General features: G+C 37.6%; 1 protein-coding gene across 6 annotated transcripts; it reads right to left on the reverse strand.

The window, feature by feature from the left end:
• Positions 1 to 8,427: 8,427 nt before the first annotated feature.
• Positions 8,428 to 18,546, reverse strand: asip2b (agouti signaling protein, nonagouti homolog (mouse) 2b). 6 transcript variants are annotated; one of them, XM_081598146.1, is made up of 8 exons: positions 18,438 to 18,539; positions 17,755 to 17,840; positions 17,638 to 17,674; positions 15,172 to 15,365; positions 14,946 to 15,065; positions 10,797 to 10,867; positions 9,829 to 10,009; positions 8,648 to 8,775 (listed from the first exon to the last, which is right to left on the reverse strand). In XM_081598146.1, the coding sequence occupies exons 5-7, from the start codon at positions 15,052 to 15,054 to the stop codon at positions 9,842 to 9,844; spliced, it is 348 nt and encodes a 115-aa protein (XP_081454272.1). In that variant the 5' UTR covers positions 15,055 to 15,065; positions 15,172 to 15,365; positions 17,638 to 17,674; positions 17,755 to 17,840; positions 18,438 to 18,539; the 3' UTR covers positions 8,648 to 8,775; positions 9,829 to 9,841. The 6 variants fall into 6 exon arrangements, with proteins under 6 accessions (XP_081454270.1, XP_081454268.1, XP_081454269.1 ...); XM_081598145.1 differs by having other exon boundaries at positions 8,742 to 8,844; XM_081598144.1 differs by lacking the exon at positions 10,797 to 10,867 and having other exon boundaries at positions 8,428 to 8,775; positions 18,438 to 18,546.
• Between the last annotated feature and the right edge of the window lie 1,774 nt (positions 18,547 to 20,320).

Raw genomic sequence — 20,320 nt, forward strand, 5'->3', positions numbered from 1 at the left:
TCAGTATGGTTTGGTTCATCGTGATGCAGTAAATAATTTGCTTAAAGAAAACTGGAGGCTAATGTGTGGAATATTTTTTTTCTTGTTTTTTTTAATTTTTTTTTTACTTCTTCCATTTGCATTTCTGCCTGGAGCCGCTGGGATTGTTCTGCTTTGGGTAAATTAACAAAAAAGTGGCTTTAGCATTTAACTTGTGGGATGACTGGCCAGGTTCTTCTTGTCATGTTGAAGTTTCTACTGAAATGCATAAAACCACTGAGCCAACAGGTGTGATTAGGGAATTAATAATTTACTGCGATGTCTGAATTATTGTGAAGTCTGAGGAAAGTCAATCTTCTGATTTAGAAGAGTTTCATAATCCTCATCTGTGTTTCATAAATGCGGCTGCATGACTGGCTGAATTTGATGTTAAAGTTTGTCCTAAATCATCCCAGAAAACCAGTTGCTAAGAGTTTTGTAAAATAAATTGTTGTGAGAATCTTTTCTTTCCATAAGTGACATTTTGACCCTTTCACCATATCATACTTTTGGACATTTCATTAAATATTCAGATTCAAAACTGAGGTTGAATCTGTTTATATGTAAATTCATACCAGCAAAGGTGAAGATTCATACCTGCTCTGAGAAAAGATTCTACACTTCATATAGAGAAATGTTCCCCGATTTCAAAACTTTAGCAGAAGTGTTGCAGCAGAGTACAGATTTAGCCTCATGAGAAGTCAGCTGTCCAACACAAAAGAAAAGGCACAATTCAGGTCCAAGTGGAAGTTCTGAGAGGTATATTGTGTTTAATTTAATTTTATTAAGTTATAGATAATTCCAGAGAAAACCCCACACTCTCCTTTCCTTCAACACAGTCTCCTGTGGATCACGTCCTTTTTCTCCTGGTCCTCACACACAGACACTGCTCAGAGGAAGACCAACCGGGCTACTTCCTGAAGTTCTACTTCCTGAGGTTCAGCCTCCTGTGTTGGTCCATCACTGTGTGGTTTTGCTCCTCCACAAAACACAACAGGTAGTTCTACAGAAAAGGTCATCCGGACTGACCTTCCCTCCATCCAGGACCTGTACAGGTCTGTGGTCTGGAACAGGGCAGCTAATGGGCACAAGCTGTTTGCCTTCATGTCGTTACTACGGAGTTATTTTCAGTACCTGTTGGTCCATATGGGGTGCTGAGGGGCTGCTCTCAGATGTGGAGGGGGAAAAAAAATCTAAAGATAATATATATAAAAAAAATATATCAATGTAATTTTCCCTAATAGTGTGCAGCAAAAGGTCATTTTAATTATTTATGCAACATTTCCAGCAACTGACTGTCATTCAACTGAATTTTCCCCAACAGACTCAGTTTCTCATAAGGGGAGCTTAATAAAAAATATTTGGCCAATCACCATTGTTGAATTTAATGGCTTTGGGGTGCTGGAAGTATCAGGCCTGCTTCTGAAAATGCCAGAAGTTTTGGGTTGCTGTAGTGACGGTTCATGATGGCGACGACGAGACCTGAAGGGAATCTTAGACAGAATTCTCCATCTTGAATGACACAAGATTTTCCCAAATGTCTGATGAGCTACAGCTTCTGTTGCTCAGCATGTTTATTAGCTTTAGCAAACGTATTGCTAATCAGTCATATAATCAGTTATGATTATCAGCTAGGGTTAGGGTTGCTGTGGTTTATGTCGCTCTGGTTAGCATAATGCTAATGCTGCTCTGGGTAAATGTTGCTAAGGTTTTTTGTTTTTATTTTTTAGTGATGAAGCTCCTGTTGCCTTTTTGCTTCTGTTAAAGTGTTAATGTTTGAAGAATGTTATATTATTGTGAAATTGTCGTCATTTTCCGAACATTCATTTGAATGTTTCCAAGAATTTTTCTCACTAGGCAGCCGCCGCTATTTGAAAGGAACACAGAGACGGTTTGTTCCCCCAGGCGGTCTCTCTGAACACAATGAACATCTTAAAGCCAGAGCAGTCAGCTACTCTGCTGTGAAACAAAATAAGCATATTTGCACTATTTTAACTAGAAACATTGAGTGTACATATAAATATATTGCTTTCATTTTTCAAAATATTTTTGGGTTTTTTTTTTTCTTACCCTGGCAACCTCATGCCGCGTAAGAGGAAGACAATGGCTGACTGGATGGGTAACATTATGCTGGTAAAGCCATGCACAGAACGATGAGGGTGTGTTGATGCTGCTAAAGAGAGATTTGAGTCTAAGTCGTTCATGATCTGTATCTTGTGACTTACAGTGAGCCAGTGATGGAAACTTTTTAAATGCATAACTCAAATGAGATATGTGGGAGTAGAAAACCGATCAGATAACAGCCTGAATGGAGTTCATCCGAGGCTGAGCGGCGCCCACAGCTGCCTTTTCAGAAAGCAGATGGTTATATTTATTATTATTTCGTTTTCTCTCTTAGCAAAGTGTGAATAAATTAAAGGGGGAACATGTTCACAACACACCGTCACAAAGCAGAGGGCCGTGCTATGAAAGAGTTCTTTTCACTTCAGTTCAAAAATACTTTACTTATAGAAACATGAAATTTAAGTCATATCATTCAAGGTTCTTCCAAGTGCTGTTGTAGATGCTGATGCTGTGATCAGGTAGGCTCTCTAGTGGTCTATATTGCAGCGCATCTGAAGTAGCCTCTGACTGAAGATACTCTTATGAGACAGGTTTGCTACATTTTAGCAAGGGAGTAAATCCCATCTCATTACTGGGAGGGACAATAGACAGAAAAATTTGTAAGAGCAATTTTTTTTGGGGAGGGGGGCTGCAGGAGGGGTTGGCAAAGTTACATTGACATGTAACGTAAAATGTGGTTTAAAAAGTTTTTAAATCACCTTCAAGCTGCAGGACCAAAAATGACTAGTAATACACATCAAACATGTTTTTCTCAGTAAACAAAGTGTTGAGAAGTAAAACTAAAACTCTACGAGTTTTGTTCAGACTCACTGAGCTAATCTCTGCTTTCAAATAATTTAAGGTTCTAAATAAAAACAAGGTGTAATGAGTAACTCATAAACATTAATTTATTGTAATGGCTCCCAAGCTGTGCAGCTTCTCCCTGGATGGATGGTTACATGGTAGGAGCCGAAACCTGATTTTTACATTTATTGTTTTAAAAAAGTCGAGTTGATCGCAAATTATGTGTTTTTATTCCATCTCTGTGTCTTTAAATCCAAAGTGGCTCCATATAAACGAATGGACTCTTCTTTTTGCTTGCTAGGACCCTTCACAGTGCTGGACCTTTACAATTTTGGCCAGTTCATATTTGATTTTTTTTCCTCTAAATTTGTCTGATGCCAGACATAAAATATATTTTTTTAAATTACAAGAAAGTTTGGCCACTTGAAAAAGAAAAGATGGGTGGAAGTTTTCTGTATGGTCTAAAGCTAGGTAATTTCAGACACCTGATGCGTCTTTCAGATCATAGTTTGGCAATAAACACAACCACTTCTGATCATTATGGATTACTTTGTCATTTTACATCATAAAGGTAATCATAAAGTAGAGATCACAGGTTGTGTGTTTTCACACCATGCTTTTGGGAATGCAGAAACAACTCACAAATGTACGAGTTGTATTTGGCAGTTCCTAATTTTTTTTAACAGGTTTATTTAGAGGGGTGTAAGGTTCCTCTATTTCAAGCTGGAACTTTAGGCTTCATTACATATTAAAATAGATTTGATTGACAATCACTTAAAAAAAAAAATTGTCATTTTACATCATAATAATTAGGACATTGTTGGAGAACCTAAGCCTGCCAAGTCTCACTACTTTCTCCCTGGCATGTCTGCTGTGTTCCTCTCCATGAGGTTTCATGATGTTATGTAACTTCACAGAACAGCTGGACTTCCACTGAGAGTAAATTACACACAGGTGACGTTCACATCACACTTTTCATGTAATTATTTGTCAAAGAAAAACCTTTCAGAACCACGAATAGTTTTCCTTCATCATCACAATTCTACACCACACTGTGTCTTTCCAAAAATAGAAGTGAATGTACTCTTCTTGTTCGTGTTAAAGATAAAATTAACAAAACAAAACAAAAAAACACCCACAGGGTCACATTCAGAAGTTTTAATGTGGTCTTATTTTTTTAGCTGCTCTTGTTTTCTCAATTACAGAAGAAATTTCTGCGAAACACATTTCAGCTCTTCTCCTTGATAAATGAGTTCCAGGTGAAGAAACTGGATAAATAAAGTGATTCCTGTCAGCAGCCTTCTGCTGCTACTTCTGAAACGCAGACACGGGTTCTTACTCAAGAGCCTCAAAAAGCCAATAACAGCATATATAATACATTGTAAAAATAAAATGAAATAGAATTCTGATGCTGCAGCGCGTCATATTAAACCAGTGTAAATGAGTTGGCTGCGGTTGGAATACCAGCCTTTATCCTTCAAATCAGATCCTCCAGGAAGCTTCAGTCTGTGGTTCCACTCACACTGTAATGATGCCAACAGCTGTTTCAACATAGCTGACAGATTTTTAACTTTATTTTTGTTCCTTTTGCATTGCTTAATATTACAACCACAAAATTTTATGCATTTTTTGGGGTGGAATTTTATATGAAAGGGTAATATAGTAGTATGTGCACAGGGTTTTGAATATTTGCTTAAATATAAAACTTTAAAATTATTAACCATAGATTTCAAGTTGGATTAAATTCAGCCATTTGCAATAAAATTAAATGGAACTGAATGCCTGTACAAGTTAATACAGAAACAAAGAAAATTTTTTTAATTTAAGTCTATATTGGCACAATTAGCAGCGTTTGCAAATCAAAAACTATTTTTGTTACTAAATTATTAAATAAGAGCTCAACAACGAAGATATTTTTGTTCTTTTTAATCTGTTATTCAATCATCAGATTGGTGCAAAAGTGCTGTTACTCTGCTCTCAAGTGTTTCAGAAACCCCTGATCATTCATATTTAAAAAAAAAACTTAGAAATATGGGCTGGAACATTAGCAGCACAGACGCTAAGGATTAGCATTAGCGTCTGTGCTGCTAATGTTTTGCATTGAAATGCTATTTTAGGCTTGAATAGCTTTACTGATAGGCTAACTCCTTTTAGCACAACTTGACAACAACAGTAGTGTTTTCCAGCGTTCCATCGCATTGTTTTTAAAGCAAATATTAACCCTCAGTGGACCAAGAGAAACGTCTTCATTATCCATCGCTTGTGCGTCAAATTATCGGGTGTACCAGAAACGCCTGAATATAAAGGTTCCTGTTAAAATTTGTGTAATAATTTAACTAAATTAACGTGCTAATTTTTTTTATAAACAAAAATGCTAATTTATTTTACTATGAAGTCTTCTGTTTCACCTGCTCGGCAATAAATACAAATTTATTGCAGATGAACATAAGTAGAAAGAAACAAATTATTGTAGATCTAAAAAAAACAATTTACGGTTTTTGCCTTAATGTAAAAATGTGTGCAATTGACTAACATTTTAGGATGATTATTTTCTGTTTTGTTAGTCTGTTTCCACCAACAAAAATGAAAATGGTCTTAAAAAACAAACAAAAAAAGTTAATCCATGTTTTTGTCTTTGAGATGACCGTTCTGGTGGAGGAGTCGGCCCACGTTTTGTTTGAATCCCATAAGAGTATGGTGCTGGACCATGCTGGGTTTGTTATGCGTGTGGCTCTCTGTGTTTTGTTGGTCATGTGATGAGGAGAATCCTGGGAAAAATTTGTGAAGCAGTGATGTGACTGTTTGGTTTTGTGGAGATGTCGGCTCTCTTTGGTTGATGCCCTTTTGGTGTTGCTGGCTGTGAGCGGCAGTAACTTTGAGTATGGTGCTTGGACCATGCTAAGGGTCATCGTGTTGTGGGTGTCGCTCTCCATAATTTGTTAGTCACTTGCTTGGTTACCTGACTTGTGGAGCAACGCTTTGTGGTAGTGGACCACTTGTTGCTGTGACCTTTTGTGTTGGGTAACATCAGTTCAGATCTGGTTGGATTACTGGTTATTGCTTTAGCGAGTGGTAACTGGGTGAATCCATTTTGATTTGGCTGTGAACCTGTGGTGGGTCACTTGTCAGGTCTGTGTTCGTAAGTGGGGTCTCTCCTCGTAGGGTACGTTAAACGTGTTGACGCATTAAGGACATGTCCTGTTTTAGCTGCCTACCAGTCTCTTTAACCAGTGACCAGCCTTGATGGATATTGCAACTTATGGCTGTGGGACATGAAGGCTGGTGTGACGTTGGTCATCATGAACACCTCTTGGGTAATGTAGTACCAGCCGAAACATTTTTAAATTCATATTCGTTTCTTTTTTGAATTTTTAAAAGGTTCCCCTTTGGGGCCCTTTTCTTAAGGGTGGGGGTGTTACGGCCCTGGGCCTTAAGGGCTGGGCTGCAGGTGTTGCTTTTGTCTGTCCTTGTGCTCCTCCCCTTTACAGGTGCTGCTGATCAAGTCGATTGGGAGTGCAGAGTACTTAAACCTGGCTGTCTCCATCTTCTTGGTCGCTTTCAGCGTCCACTCTGCCGCTTATGGTGTTCTGTTGCCAGGCCTCGGCTCCCCTCCTTTTTGCACATTTGCGTTTGTCTTTGTTTTGGCACTTCAACACTTCCATATGCACTCATACAACAGATCCAAGCATTTGCATCACACCACTTATACTGATATCCACAATCCATTGTTGTTTTTGTTAATAAATATTAATTTTTCTACACTTTAACCCCTGCATGGTCTCCCGTTTTGTTATGACCTTGAGCCAGTCGTAACACTACACAATTTGAAAATGAAAGAACAAACATTTGTTCTTCCTAACATTTCATCATTGAAAATCCCATCTTTCTCAATAATTCTCCAAGAAGCCCCAAACGTGTCGTCGTAAAATCGTTCAGGTTAACCTCAGTGAGAGCTTTGGAGTTGCTCCGTCTTAAAAGAAATTCCTAAACTTTCCTGATACTTGTTCACACAGCGAGAGTTCAACTGAGTCCAGCAGCAGCACAAAGGAAATGTGTTTCTTGCTGGAGAAGACTGACGATACGTCTGTCATTTCACGGCTACCCTGCTGACAGATTTAAGTCAGACTTTATCGCCAATCTTTCTTTTCATGCTCTGCCCTGAAACTTGAACACGTCTTGTGTAGGGAGCTGGACTGCTTCTCTGTGACCTTCAAACCTTTTCATGTTTGTGAGTGAGAAAGGAACTTGGGAAACACACTAGATTGTGTTCCATTAAATGATCTCACTGGTGTTGTCAGCCATCCTTCCTTCACTTTGCTTTCAGTCAGATTCAGTCAGTATTTTCCTTCTTTAAAACATCCTGTATTCATTTTAGATAATCAAACAAAATATCAGACAAAGGTAACCTGACTAAATGCAAAAGGCTGTTTTCTCAGCAGTCTTAAATTCTTGCAGAATACGTTTGACTGAGCCACAATGGAGGGTTTTGGAGCATTAAAGGCATGCTTAAGCTAGCACTAACACAATTTCAGTTGGAAGTAATTTGAACTTTGACTAGCTCTCTCCAAACGCTTTAGTCTATTTTTAATAAGGATAAACTTGCTGATGAGCTTCCTGTTGTGGTCTCGTTGCGTAATCCACATGTGCTTCATCTCAAGGTCACAAACAGATCGTTGAATGTTCTCCTTCAGGATTTTCTGCTAAAGAGCAGCAGGTTGTGAAGCAGCAAAGCATTGAAAAACACAAAGTTAACATGTTTTAAGGCTGATGTAATACGTTTTACATACAGAGCCGGTTTTATGGGATGTACACATTTTGAAAGGTTTGGAGATCATGGTGATGATATTTGCCAAATGCAAGACAGGCGTCTGTTGGGTTTTGTTGTGGCCTCCAGAGCTTTACATGTTCTGGAGTTTTTTTTTGGTTTATGACTGTTTTAACAATTACTTGACTTATGATTAATTGTTGATGAATGGTTTCTTGAATTCAAATTAGATCCTCTCTAACAAATAGTATTAAATGTTCATTAGAATTAAAAGTTTATTGATCTTTGAGAATGTGCTCTTGCATTATTATGCCATTATCATTGTATTACTTGAAAATTGTCTCAATTTTATAGTTTATCGCAGTAACTTCTGGGACAAATTATTGTCAAACAAGATTTATTAGTGACAGGCTTACTCCTTACAATTCACATTACCAGCACTCATTCAGCAAAGCTGCATGGTAAAGCAGCACCAACTTCTGAACCAAAAACTACTGATGCGCTACGAAAGTAAGGAGGTGCTAAAACAACAATAAAGTTTTATGCTTTTCATCTTTTATTGTACTATTAAAGTTTCATGTTTTGTTATATTTTAATAATATGTCTAAGTTTAATGTGAGAAAACAATTTCCATGTTTTTTGTCAGTATTTAATACGGCTGACATTAAATGATGTTAAAATTGTTTAATTTCAGCATAAAATGAATTCAATCTGGAGAGACTCAAACGGAGAAAGAAAGCGATTAAAGGAGTTTAATGACAAAATGAACATGAAAATAAACAAAGTCTTTGGCGTTCAGGTCCCGGTCGGGGACGTCGAGCTGGACTTCGATAAGCTCGATGAACATTCCTGGTGCAGCATAGGAATGTAGACCCCCGGGGCCTGTACTGGTGGCGGCAGTCGGAGGAGGATGAGGCCTGAGAGCCGGGAGCAGAAGGTGGAGATGGGGCGGAGGTGGGTCAATCGCAGCTGGTGAGCAGAGGAGGCCAGGGGTGAAGGTCCTTTTGAACTGGAGCCCAAGCGAAGATTGGCTGGAGCGAGGATTGGACCGGCGCTGATAGGTCCAGGTTGCAGAGAGGGAGGCGCTGATTGATGAGGCAGGTGTGACTAGAGTCTTCCAGACTGAACTTTTGTCAAGACTCCATAACTTTAGCCTGTTATGGAAAAACTGTCAACCCTGCCTGCTAGAATACTACATGTGGTATTTTGTAATGTTATCTTTGACATAAAAATATATTGGATGATCTGAAACATTCGAGTGTGACAAAAAAAAGGAAATCTGAAACTTATTTTCCCAACAGTGTAAATTGTGGGGTTTTTTTTCTTTTAGGCGTTTTTTAGTTAAATTTTTTTTTTTACATTTCAGCTCAAAACAAACCCCATAACATCATCAGTTTACTGCATATTTATTAGATAGCAAAAATATAAAGTCATTTGAACTCATAAAACCACACACAAATATTTAAGTGCAAGCAATAAAGGAATAATAATGTACATAAAATTTGTTTTTCCACACCACGTCTGCTGTGAGTCTTAAAGAAAAGATACTTAAGTCGTACAGTAAATATCGGGATCTCCACATGAGTGACGGTAGAGAATATGCAAATATTCAAAAGCAGCAATGCCTAAAAATCAGTCACAGTTAACATGTTATTGTCTAGAAACATGAAAAATGACACAAGTCAAGCTTTCCATTGGCTACACCCTCTGATAGGAACACCATCCCTGCTTTTAAGGCGATCTTAGCGCAGCAGTGATGCATTAAAGTGTCTCGTCTCTGTAAGGCGACACACTGATGTAAGCTAACATACGGCTTTATTGTTGTGTAATGAGGCAGAATTGTTTCATAAACTTATTCTATTCTGACTTTTACAGAAAAATGGCAAGAATCAGTGTTTATACAGGCAACGTTGTACACTTTTAGCGAGATATAGCAGGCTCATGTGTTGCGTCTTTATCTGAATATTAATGCTGCGTGTGATGACAACTTAGCTTTACTTTTATGATATATCTCCTTAGAAGCATTCCGTTATTTTCACTATCTTATTCACAGCTATTGCGTTTTGACGTTGGATGATGTTTCAGGTCACATTGAAGCAGAATTAGAGAAAACTCCCCAAGTGTGTGCTGAGGCGTACCGGCGGGTCACCACTAGGTCCTCTTCAGGCAGAGCGGATTCATCCTCCAGCAGTGACAGATGGTGTTGAAGAGCCGGCAGCGGCAGGAGGCGCACGGGTCGCAGCAAGGCAAGTGTGAGGAGCAGTTCTCCATCAGGCGGCCGCAGCGCCGCGCCGGGGTCAAGATGTGGGACTTGTGTCTCTGAAACGACAGTGACAACATGGCACGTTGGAAAAGAGACAGGACCTCAGGTCTGTGCACAAATAATAAACCAGGGAGAAAGTCTGGTGTCGACTCAGCTGTATGTTGGGACAGGTGTGTGAAGGGTAAGCATGTCGCAATAAGAAATTAATCAATTAATCGTGATCAATTAAAATGAGCTCAACAATCTCCATTTTGATGATTAATATTTTTGAAGGGCAGTTTTGTTTACGGGGATAATCCTTGTAGTTATGCTTCCAGTTGTAATAGGTTTTTGTTTTTGGTTGTGTTTTATTTTGGTTGTGTTCAAGGGTGAAGTGTTCTTTGGAAAAATGCAAGTTTATTGATGTTCTAGAGGGCAAACTGGCATTATTACACCATTCTCAATATTATCACCTTCATAAAATTTATCACTTTTGGAAAAAATCTTTTTTTGGCAAAAGTGATTATTTTTGTAACGTTTTTGAAAAGAGAAAATATAACGTATGCCATTATTTTAGAAATGTGACGATATACTATAATATTATTGCCTATAATAATAATTAGTGGGACTATTTATCGTCCAACATAATTTTTTACCGGGACAGGATTAGTGGAAGGATTTATAGGGAAAAAGATAATTGATAGGAGTTGATCAATTTCTTGTTCAGTGAGAGAAAGCAAAACCATTGTTAGCTTACAAGAAGGCGTACAGTATTTACTGTACTGTGTTAACAATAAATACTGTCAGCATACTATGTATATGCCCCAAGAAAATTGCTTTAATAAAAAAAGATTAAAAACTTACAATGTGAGTCTGATCTGCTGGAGAAATCTTATGCCTCGCAAATATTCGTCTTGTTTTAGTTTGTCCCCAAACTAGGAAGAGAGATAACAGATGAAAAATGGTTCATTGGCAAGAAACATTTTTTCATTGCTTTTAAACATTATTTCAATGCTACAGTTAAAAAAATAACACTAGAATGGAGTTTCTGTGGATCTGTTGCAGGTGGTTGTCTTTAGAGATGCACTGATCTATATTAACATCTGTATCGGTCTCCATATAGGAAAATATATAAACCATATCTGGTGCACTTTCTGAACCATTTGAAAAAAGGTTTATTTTTACATGTTTGACCAAGGTAGTCAACCTATTATTTTTGTCAGTTTTCTTATTATTTATTGTACTTTGGCTGTTCTACTCCCAGTTTCACTGTTTTTATATGTTTGTGAAACTATTGGTGTTTTTAAGTGATACAGAGTTATCAAATAAATTTGTGATTCAGTAAGTGCAAGATCTTAAAAAAAAAAGAAGAAATGCTGTAAGTCAGTTTGGCACTGGTTTTCTGTATTGGATCCGTATTGGCCAATGCTAAACCTGAGATATGGGTATTGGTATTGGAAGTGAAAAAAGGGGATTGGTGTATTCCTAGTCGTCTTCCAGTCAAATGTGCCTATAAATCCGCCACAGGTAGAATAAGCAGTTAAAAGGCTTCCTGGCGTCTAACTGTGGGCGAGGTCATTCAGCTTTAAAATCAAAACACTTATAGTCAGGATATTTAGAAGGAGTATAACACTATAAATATTCAGTCCCCTAAACATCCAGTACCATCCTGTCACTTCCGTACGCACATGTACCGAACGAATAAATAATTATTTCATACCAGAACATGCAGAGTGTTTATGTGCAGGAAAAGGTGTGCAATGCAACTTTGTGTAGCTCATTAAAAAGTGACTCCAAAGCATAACAGAGGAATTATCACTTAGCTAAGCTAGCTGGAAATGTTAGTGTCTCATGGAGTTATGGTGGAGGAAAAAAGGTGGACCAAGACCTCCGATATGTGACCAAAACCAAAAAGTCGGTTGTTTTTTTTGTTGGTTTTTTAAAATCATCGATAAAACTACATACAATAGCTCACTCTACTCTGAACTTAATAATTCCCTAAAACAGCTAAAACTGCATGTAAAAATTCAGATACTTTAGCTGATCTCCAATCAGCCCAAACTCTCGTACATCCAGAGGAATCTACGTTGATGAAAAGAGATATTCCCAACAGCGATGCTGTATTCAATAATATGGTTATATTGTTTTATAGTCAATCCAGTTTTTACTGCTTTATTCACTGAAAAAAAATCCAACCAGATCTCAAGTCAGTTCTAAACTTTCCACATTTTTAAGTCTTAGAACATAAATAAAATCATTTTAATTTCAGAAACAAAAAAAATTATTTTCTCCTTTTTTTAATGTCTGGACAGCAGTAAACAAAGTACTCTAACATACATTGTTCTCAATTTAACCTAGCCAAAACTCAACTTTAAAACCAGGATACTGTCATGATCCCGGGTACTTTGGGCTTTGGTTTTCCAAAGTCTATCTGCCCATTATCTTGTAGTTTATTTATGTCCAGTAGGTTTTACCCTATTCTGAATATTTCCCAGTGTTCTTTGTTGTTAGGATAGTGTTATCCCTTTGTGCTCAGTTTCCTAGTTTATTCTTCTGTTCTGTTTGTCATTTCCACCTCAGCCTCAGTAGAAACTCTTTGGTTATCGCTGTCCTTTGCTGGAGAATAGTTTTCTTTTATGGTTTCATAATTATAGACCTCCACTTCACCTCTGGTTCTGCCTACATTTGTGTCCGACTTGAAACCAACCATGACAGATGCATACCAAACTGTAATTTTTTTTTTTTATTTACTGTTACGCCCGTGATATTAGCCTTTCATAACAGAAGGAGAATAATGACAGAGAACAAAAACAACCCCCCAGGCCAAGTTGTACCTAATCATTGGGAAGAACAGGGTTTCATTTAAACTGGCCAATCACCAACTAGCAGGGCGTCGAGGGGTCAGCGAATTGCCAGATAATTGGTGGTTGAAAGCAACAGAGAACTTGGCACGTTACATCTGTTTTGAGCGATGGAATTTATAGCTAAAGTAGATGAACATTTATCTCCGAGGCAGCCAAAAAACACTCGCCATAATGAGTTGAAGATGTGAAAATCGGTGCAAGTGGAGTCCTCTAGGGAGAACAACTACTCAGTCATTAGGCAGGACTTCTTTACCCCCTCTGTTTAAGAATATGCTCCTTTGATCTCCAGAGGAAAATACGTTAGCAGATGTTTTGGTTATTATCTCCTAAAGAGAGTTGTCAAGGTTTAATTTAATTATACTTTGAGCATGAGAGGTTGGACCGGTATCCACAGACTAATGGCGTAGTATTGTTTAAATATGAACAGACACACTGTGCTGCTTAGGCGCAAATCAATGTAGTCACCCTCACAATGTTTTGATCATAACTGAAGGGACCTTCAACATCGAAAGTATTCAAACTCCTTGAGCTTTCTCATACTGTCATGTTAGGACTGCAAAAATCTGAATCTCCAGTTGGGATAAACTGTGAAACGTGTTGTGCATTGACATTCAACTATCTTTACTCTGATACCCTTAACTTCCTTCCAGAGTCGCTGAATTAGTAAATAGGCTTCACCTGTGTGAAATTCAGTCTCAGTGAGTCTGCATGGTATTGGTCTAGATTGTAGTACATTAATAACACAGTCAGATCTGTGATCAGATAAAGTTATGGAAAAGTTTTGTTAATAGCATTGCGTGCGTGAGTGTCGTGGATGATTTAACACCCACACTTTTCATACTGAGTTAATATCTTTGTTCGCCTAGGCTAAATTTGGACAAAACAAAAGTTCAAAACAAAAGGAACATTTAAGAAACATTTCTGGGACGATGACTGAAGCAGATGCTTAGAGTGCTGTACTTGGTGCTAAATAAGTTATTATTCAAAATTTTATTTACCGGCAGTGTTAAGTTTAGCAGTTTGCTATGAAAAGTATTATTCTGTTTTACTCACTTTTATAGCAAAATATCAACAACAATAACTTCTTAAATATTCATAAATGTATTATTTTTATTAGAAAAAAATGAGACCATAAGTTATCTGCATTATGTACAGAGTGAATAAATAGAAAAAAATAAACAGAATTTTTTATCAAAGTGGTTGAAATTATCAACAGTTTTTGCTCCAAAACATTTGTAATTTATTATTTTTCACACACAAATATATATATATATATATATATATATATATATATATATATATATATATATAAAAGGAGATGTGAAAAAATATATATATTTAAACATTTTGGATTTCACAACATGCATTTGAGTCCAAAAATAAAAAGTTACATTATGTTGGTGTGATGTGTTTTTTAAGTAAATGAAAACAAACAAGAGGAGTCTTCAGAATAATGTCTTAAGTGTCAGAAACCATGGCTTTTATGACCAAAGTCATAGAGTTCAAAGGCAATGCAACCAAAGAATAATGTATGTAAACTTTTGATTTTAAAGACTTAAACCTGACATGTTTCTCTCATTACTGCAGCAAATAGAAATTGTTTTCAGTAATTCTGATTGACCTCAAACAAGACAAGTTTGGTCTGATTTAACTATAGACATTAAAGTGAACATGTCTTTTAATTTCCTGCGAACCTTTTGTTTCAATTTTCTTAAAATTAAAGTATTTTTGAACCAATAAAAATGTCTTAATATTTGATTTATAAACGAATATTGCTCTATCAGACACATTATTTAGCTAAAAGTAAAATAAAATTGTCAAAAAGTGTAAATGAAGTACATCTACAGTTTGATTGATAAAACCCAGAATACCTCATGCATAAACATGTGAGCTTTTAAATGTTTGTCATTAAGCAGGTGTAGTCAATTAAGTCTAAGCCACATACAGAGAGAAATGAGCTAATTTCTCAGACTTTTCTAAGTTTGCCAGATGTGAGATATATGATAAGACGGACTAAAGAAATACCTAGCTTTATGTAGGATCTATCCATAATTTCCGCAGACCATGTATCCCTCAGGCACACAATTATTACGGATAATAAACAGCAGAAAACAAAGCCAGCTGCAATTTGTTTGCTAAACGTTCATACCTGTAACATTCTCGGTCTTCCTCGCGTCTTTTTTCGTGTCCTCTGCCCACGAGAGCGGAAAGAAAAGCAGCAGCAAGCACAACAAGTGTCTGCCAGTGGTCCTTCTCATGGTGCTGGAACCTGTTGAAGATATTAAAATCACCCTCACACTCTGAAAATGTGTCTCTGTGTGTCAGCGGCTGTTGAAAAAAGTGAAGGGTGAAAATGAAAACGTCGTTTCGCTTACTTTGTTGCTCTCCCTTATCTTCGGTTTTGAAGGCTCGGCTCTGTGTGCGACTCTGACGAGGTCTTAAGCTTCTACCTAGGCCCAGCGCGAGCGACGAAAAGGCGGAGCGGAGCGCGCCGCCCCCGCGTCACGGTCTCGAGACGCGACGGGAGGTGATGCTGTGGGTGCTGCTCTCCATGTTTAACACGAACATCCTATTAACATTATATGACGGAGGCAGGTTGTAAAACGGAAGAAAAACAGAGGTGAGTTTTGGGTTTTATTTAACCAATTCGTTATTTAGGTACTACTACATCTAAAAAGTGAATGCAGCGTAAATATGCAGTATTTCTTTTCAGTTATCTCAAAAAGTGAAACTCGTATGTCGTAAAGAATCATAACGCATAAAGTGACATATTCCAAGCCTTTATTTCTTGTAATTTTTGACGATTGTGGGTTTTCAGACAACGGAAACCCAAATTTCAGCATCTCTGAAATTTTGAATACTATGAAAATGTCATTGTCAACTCCTAATCCTAATCAGCTACTTAACTCAAAACACCTGCAAAGGTTTCCTGAGACAATGGGAGAAAGAAAGAAAAGGACATTGGCTTTTTATCAAATCTAAAAGAAGACTGGAGAAATTGAGAAGTACAGGGAGATGAGGAGAGAAGATAATTATTTCTCTTATTAGATTTGGGCACACTGGGCTAAATAGTACCATTTTTATTTTAGAAAAACATTGCAGTGGTAAGTGTGAATACTGTGGAGTCGATGAAACAACAGCATTTTATGTTAGTCAGTGAAAATAACGAGGAAGAAAGACAATTAATTCAAAATTTAAATAGAATCAATTTCTGATCTAGTTAAAGTTAAACTAGATCTAGAAATAACTCAAAGTAAAATTTATCAGATAATTCTTTATTGTAAATCAACACTGTTACATCATGGAATTTAATTCTTGAGTGGATTAATTCTGGTTCACACTAAGTCGGTGGCAGTAATGCACCAATTTCATTGTTTGCCAACTGCCACAAGACATCACAGAAAAAGATTTCCTGAGCCTTGGGTCTTTCACTTGCTGGGTTTCCATTGACCAAACAATTACAAAATTTGACATTTCGAAAATACATTTGCTTAATGGAAACATGCCAATTTTGGATGAGCTGTTTTTTTTGACAGCATAAAAATTGGTTTATTTCACAAAACTGTAATGGAAACTCATTTCACATCACAAGGCACATCATCAACAACCAGATGTTACCACTAGCGCAAACCACAAAGAAGATGACAGGAAGTAGTTGGAGGATGAGGGTGCAGCATGTTTTAATGACTTAGCTTGTTAAACTTATTCATTTGTGGTTTTAGTTATGCTTCTTATTAATGGAAACACTGCAGTTGCAAAATTGTGTTTTTGACATTAGCAGAATATTGACAAAGTTTTGCGCACATTTGTAATTGAAATCTATCTACTCTGGGTCAATAGACTACAATGGTGAGGAAGACTGCTAACTGGATGTCCAGAAGAAAGTCATCAACACCCACAACAGGGGTAAGTCACAACAGGTCATTGCTGAAGAAGCTGGTTGATCACAGAGTTCTCTATCCAAGCATATTAACAGAAAACTGAGTTGAAACCAGCCTCAGGGAGAACCACAGCCTTGAAAGGATTGTCAAGCAAAATCCATTCCAGACTTTGGGAGATCTCCGCAAGGACTGGACTGAGGCTACAAATGTTGAATTTCCTGTATCTATTCATCGGTGGTTTAATTGCTAGCATTCCCAGTCACATCCCAAACAAACTACGAGCTAAATATTGCAAACTCAATGGACTGTGGAAGCAGTTTGCATGCTGAGGCACAGCATTTCATACACAGTTGGCCACTAAAGTGATTAGAACACATGAATCCAATGATACGGGGTGGTGAGCAAATAATTTCAGTGTGGCGTGTGCACTTCTAATGGGGCATGTAAATCTAACCGGATGTCAGTAGCAACCCAAGAAATCAGAGCAATTTAGTTCATGAAATGTGTGTAAAGAAAAGGAATGACACAGGGAGTAAGTGTTGAAAACAAGAGCTGTTTTCCAAAGGTAGCCAGAAAAGCTAAGATCTGTCAAAATTTTAAGACCAATTCTAACTGCTATCAGTGCATAAATAACATCAGCCAGTTTTAGTCCTGATTGATGTCCAAGGCATCACACAAGAGGCATGTCAGGATGGCTAAAAGCAATGACTATCTATCAAGAACTTTGCAACTTCATTGCTGCATAGCACTGATAATGGACATTTTTATTGTTTTTGGAATGTTACAGGGGCACCACCTAGGTGCTTCTTTACAGATTTATGACACAGAAGTCAAAACAGAATACACTGGTACTTCACAAAATCAGAAGGCTTGCAAGAGGGCCACGTACAGAGAGCTTCAGAAAGAACTGGAATTAGCAGGTAAATTTTTTCACTGAAAACAATTATCAGTTCACTCAACTGCAGTGTCTTCTATGCAGTCATTACACAGGGCTCCACTGTCGAAGAAAAGCATATTGAAATTTGTTTAAAGTTTGCTGCAGAACACGGGGTTAAATTTGAACTCAAACACACTGACCGAGTTTGGAGGAGGAACAGCAGTGCAACAACAGGGGCTTTGGAAGTGAGAACATCATGGTGTGGGGCTGTTATGGCAATGACAGACTTTATAATACAGGGAAAGATGAATGACATTGTTAATAATAATCTGAATGTAACAACTGAAAAATAAAATCTCAATTGGGTTTAGAGACCGAAAATAAAGCTGCTAGAATGAATCGGGCAAGTTCTAATTTTTTGTAAAATCCAAAAAACGTTGGGCTAAATTGTTTAAGAATACAATTTGTAGTTTCTGCAAGTATAACTCATGTTCAGTACTTGTCATTTCATTTTATTGCACACAACCTGTTTTATGGAGTAATTGCTTTTTTTTCCATTTGTAAGTGTTGATTACTTTAATTGTTAATGTCATCTGCTGAATGTGCGCTAGCATAACACAGATGGAAATCAGTGGACAAATATATAGCTTGACGATGATCCATTCTTCTATTCAGAATACTTTGGAAATGATTACATAGGAAACACAGATGTTTTAACATCTGTCATGTGTTACATGTAACCATGTGTTTCACATGAGCCCACCTATACCGTCAGCTGTAACATTTCACTGTGGCGTCTTTCAGAGATGTTGTACTAAAACAGTAAGACGATGAAACATACATTACATGTTCATTTGTAACAAAGATGTAAAGTGTTGCTTACCAAAAATCACTGCGATATCTAAAAAAACCAAAGTGTATTTGCTCTGGTCCAGTTTATTATGTGCAGTGTGGCATAGAGAACTGATAAAGTTTGTCACGACTTGCAGTTCATGTAGAATTCATCTCAGGTGCTTAAATCTGTTTCTATGGTTACCTGCTATGGTTACCTACAGTTTGCATCCCCCAATCAAAGGTTGTGGCCTTTCTCATAAATTCACTGTGGGCTTTTAAAGCCTGCACAAAAAAGAAGACTAAAATAAATTGACTGATTAAAATGTTTTGGTCTTTGCAGAAAAAGGAGACACTGGGGAGAACAAGCTGATTATCTCCAGACCTGTGGCCTATTTTCTCTCCATGTGTTAAAAATTACACAAATTGAAAAGCATGACGGGAAAAAGATTTATTAGTGGTAGACTTGCTTGGATAAAACTGAGTGATTGTTAGCAATTTTGCCAGCAGTTTTCTACTATAACAAATGAAGATGTTTTCTTCCATCTAGGCTTGGTGTCAGGCAAGAACTAAGGCAAATCTTTATAAATGTGTTGGAAAAGATGCTGTTCAAAAGGGTATGCTTAAAACTTGAAGTCTGACTATGCTCTTAAATTAAGACAAGTGTTTAAACTGTAGGGTTTATTCATGAGTGTTAAATGAACATATTCTATGAACACGCCCAGTGACCCATCTCAAGCAATCATTGGTCGCAGTAGAGTAAGACTTAGGCAAACTATGCAATTTTTTGTTTGCGATGCTAGAACAGGAAAGATCTTTTCTCAGAATCAACTAGTAGACTTACAGATTATATCTAATGGTTGTCATAGAGACTTTAATGACTGAAAAATATCCTTGAGCCAGAGGTTTTTGAGCCATATAGTGATGATGTGCTTTTGATCATTGTCGTGTTAAAAAGAACCAAATCTGCTTGGTGTTAAGGTCAGCCATATCCAGACATTCTCCTTCTGCACAAGGCAAAATGATGGTTCCATCAGTCATGACAAGTTATCCAGGTCCTGGAGAAGGAAAGCATTTCCAGACCATTACACCATCACCGCCATCCATGATTGTCTGTTGGATGATTCCTTTTCTAAAAACACTGAGTTAACTTTACGCCAGCTGTAACAAGAGTCATGGGAATCATAAAGACAGTCTATTCTGGACAGGTTAGTCATTGATCCATGCTTCATCTCTGGCCTCCCAAAGCTTTAGAAAGTTTTTTGTAACGTTTTCCAAACTGATAGACATCAGTCACTTTATTGGTTTCTAATTTGTTCGCTGATTTCACATGTTTGGTATCAATGTCTTATAAAGATAAAAAGATCTAGAAATCACAGACTAGACCAACTTCTCTGTCTGCTGTCTGGTGTTTTCTCACCAGCCTTTACCAAGAGAAAGGCCTCTGTTTGATATGCACTGCTCAGCGGTAAAGTTCAGCTCCTTCAAAGCAGCGGGAAGCCCTAGTGGCATCCAGAAAGTCTTGGTGGATAAGAATTTCCAGAGCATACAATCCAGAAATGCTGTCTGTTTTAGCTTAGCGTCAAATGCCAGGTGGAGTGTTGTTACTGAAACTTGTGAACTGGAACACAGACACAGCTTCACCCTGGGGCAAGAGCACTGTATTCTCAAAACAAAGTCAGGCTTAAAAAAAAAAAATGGCGATGTTGCAAAAGCTATGTTGTACAACCTTACAGACACACTTGCTTGTAATACCTGCCACTTGTCTTTTGCAAGTTGGCACCGAGAGACAGAGAAATCAGCCACAAGCATTCAACAGGAAAGAAGGGATTGCTTTCTTAAACCACACCGAGGTTGAATGAGTGATTGGGCTGCCCCGGGAGGCTCAGAGTTGGAAGTCTTTCTCTGACAGTTTGTGGTAAAGTGATGTATTGC

The sequence above is a fragment of the Poecilia reticulata genome, chromosome 17 (genome assembly GCF_904066995.2).
Source record: "Poecilia reticulata chromosome 17, P_reticulata-male-v2, whole genome shotgun sequence".
Lineage (NCBI taxonomy): Eukaryota > Metazoa > Chordata > Actinopteri > Cyprinodontiformes > Poeciliidae > Poecilia > Poecilia reticulata.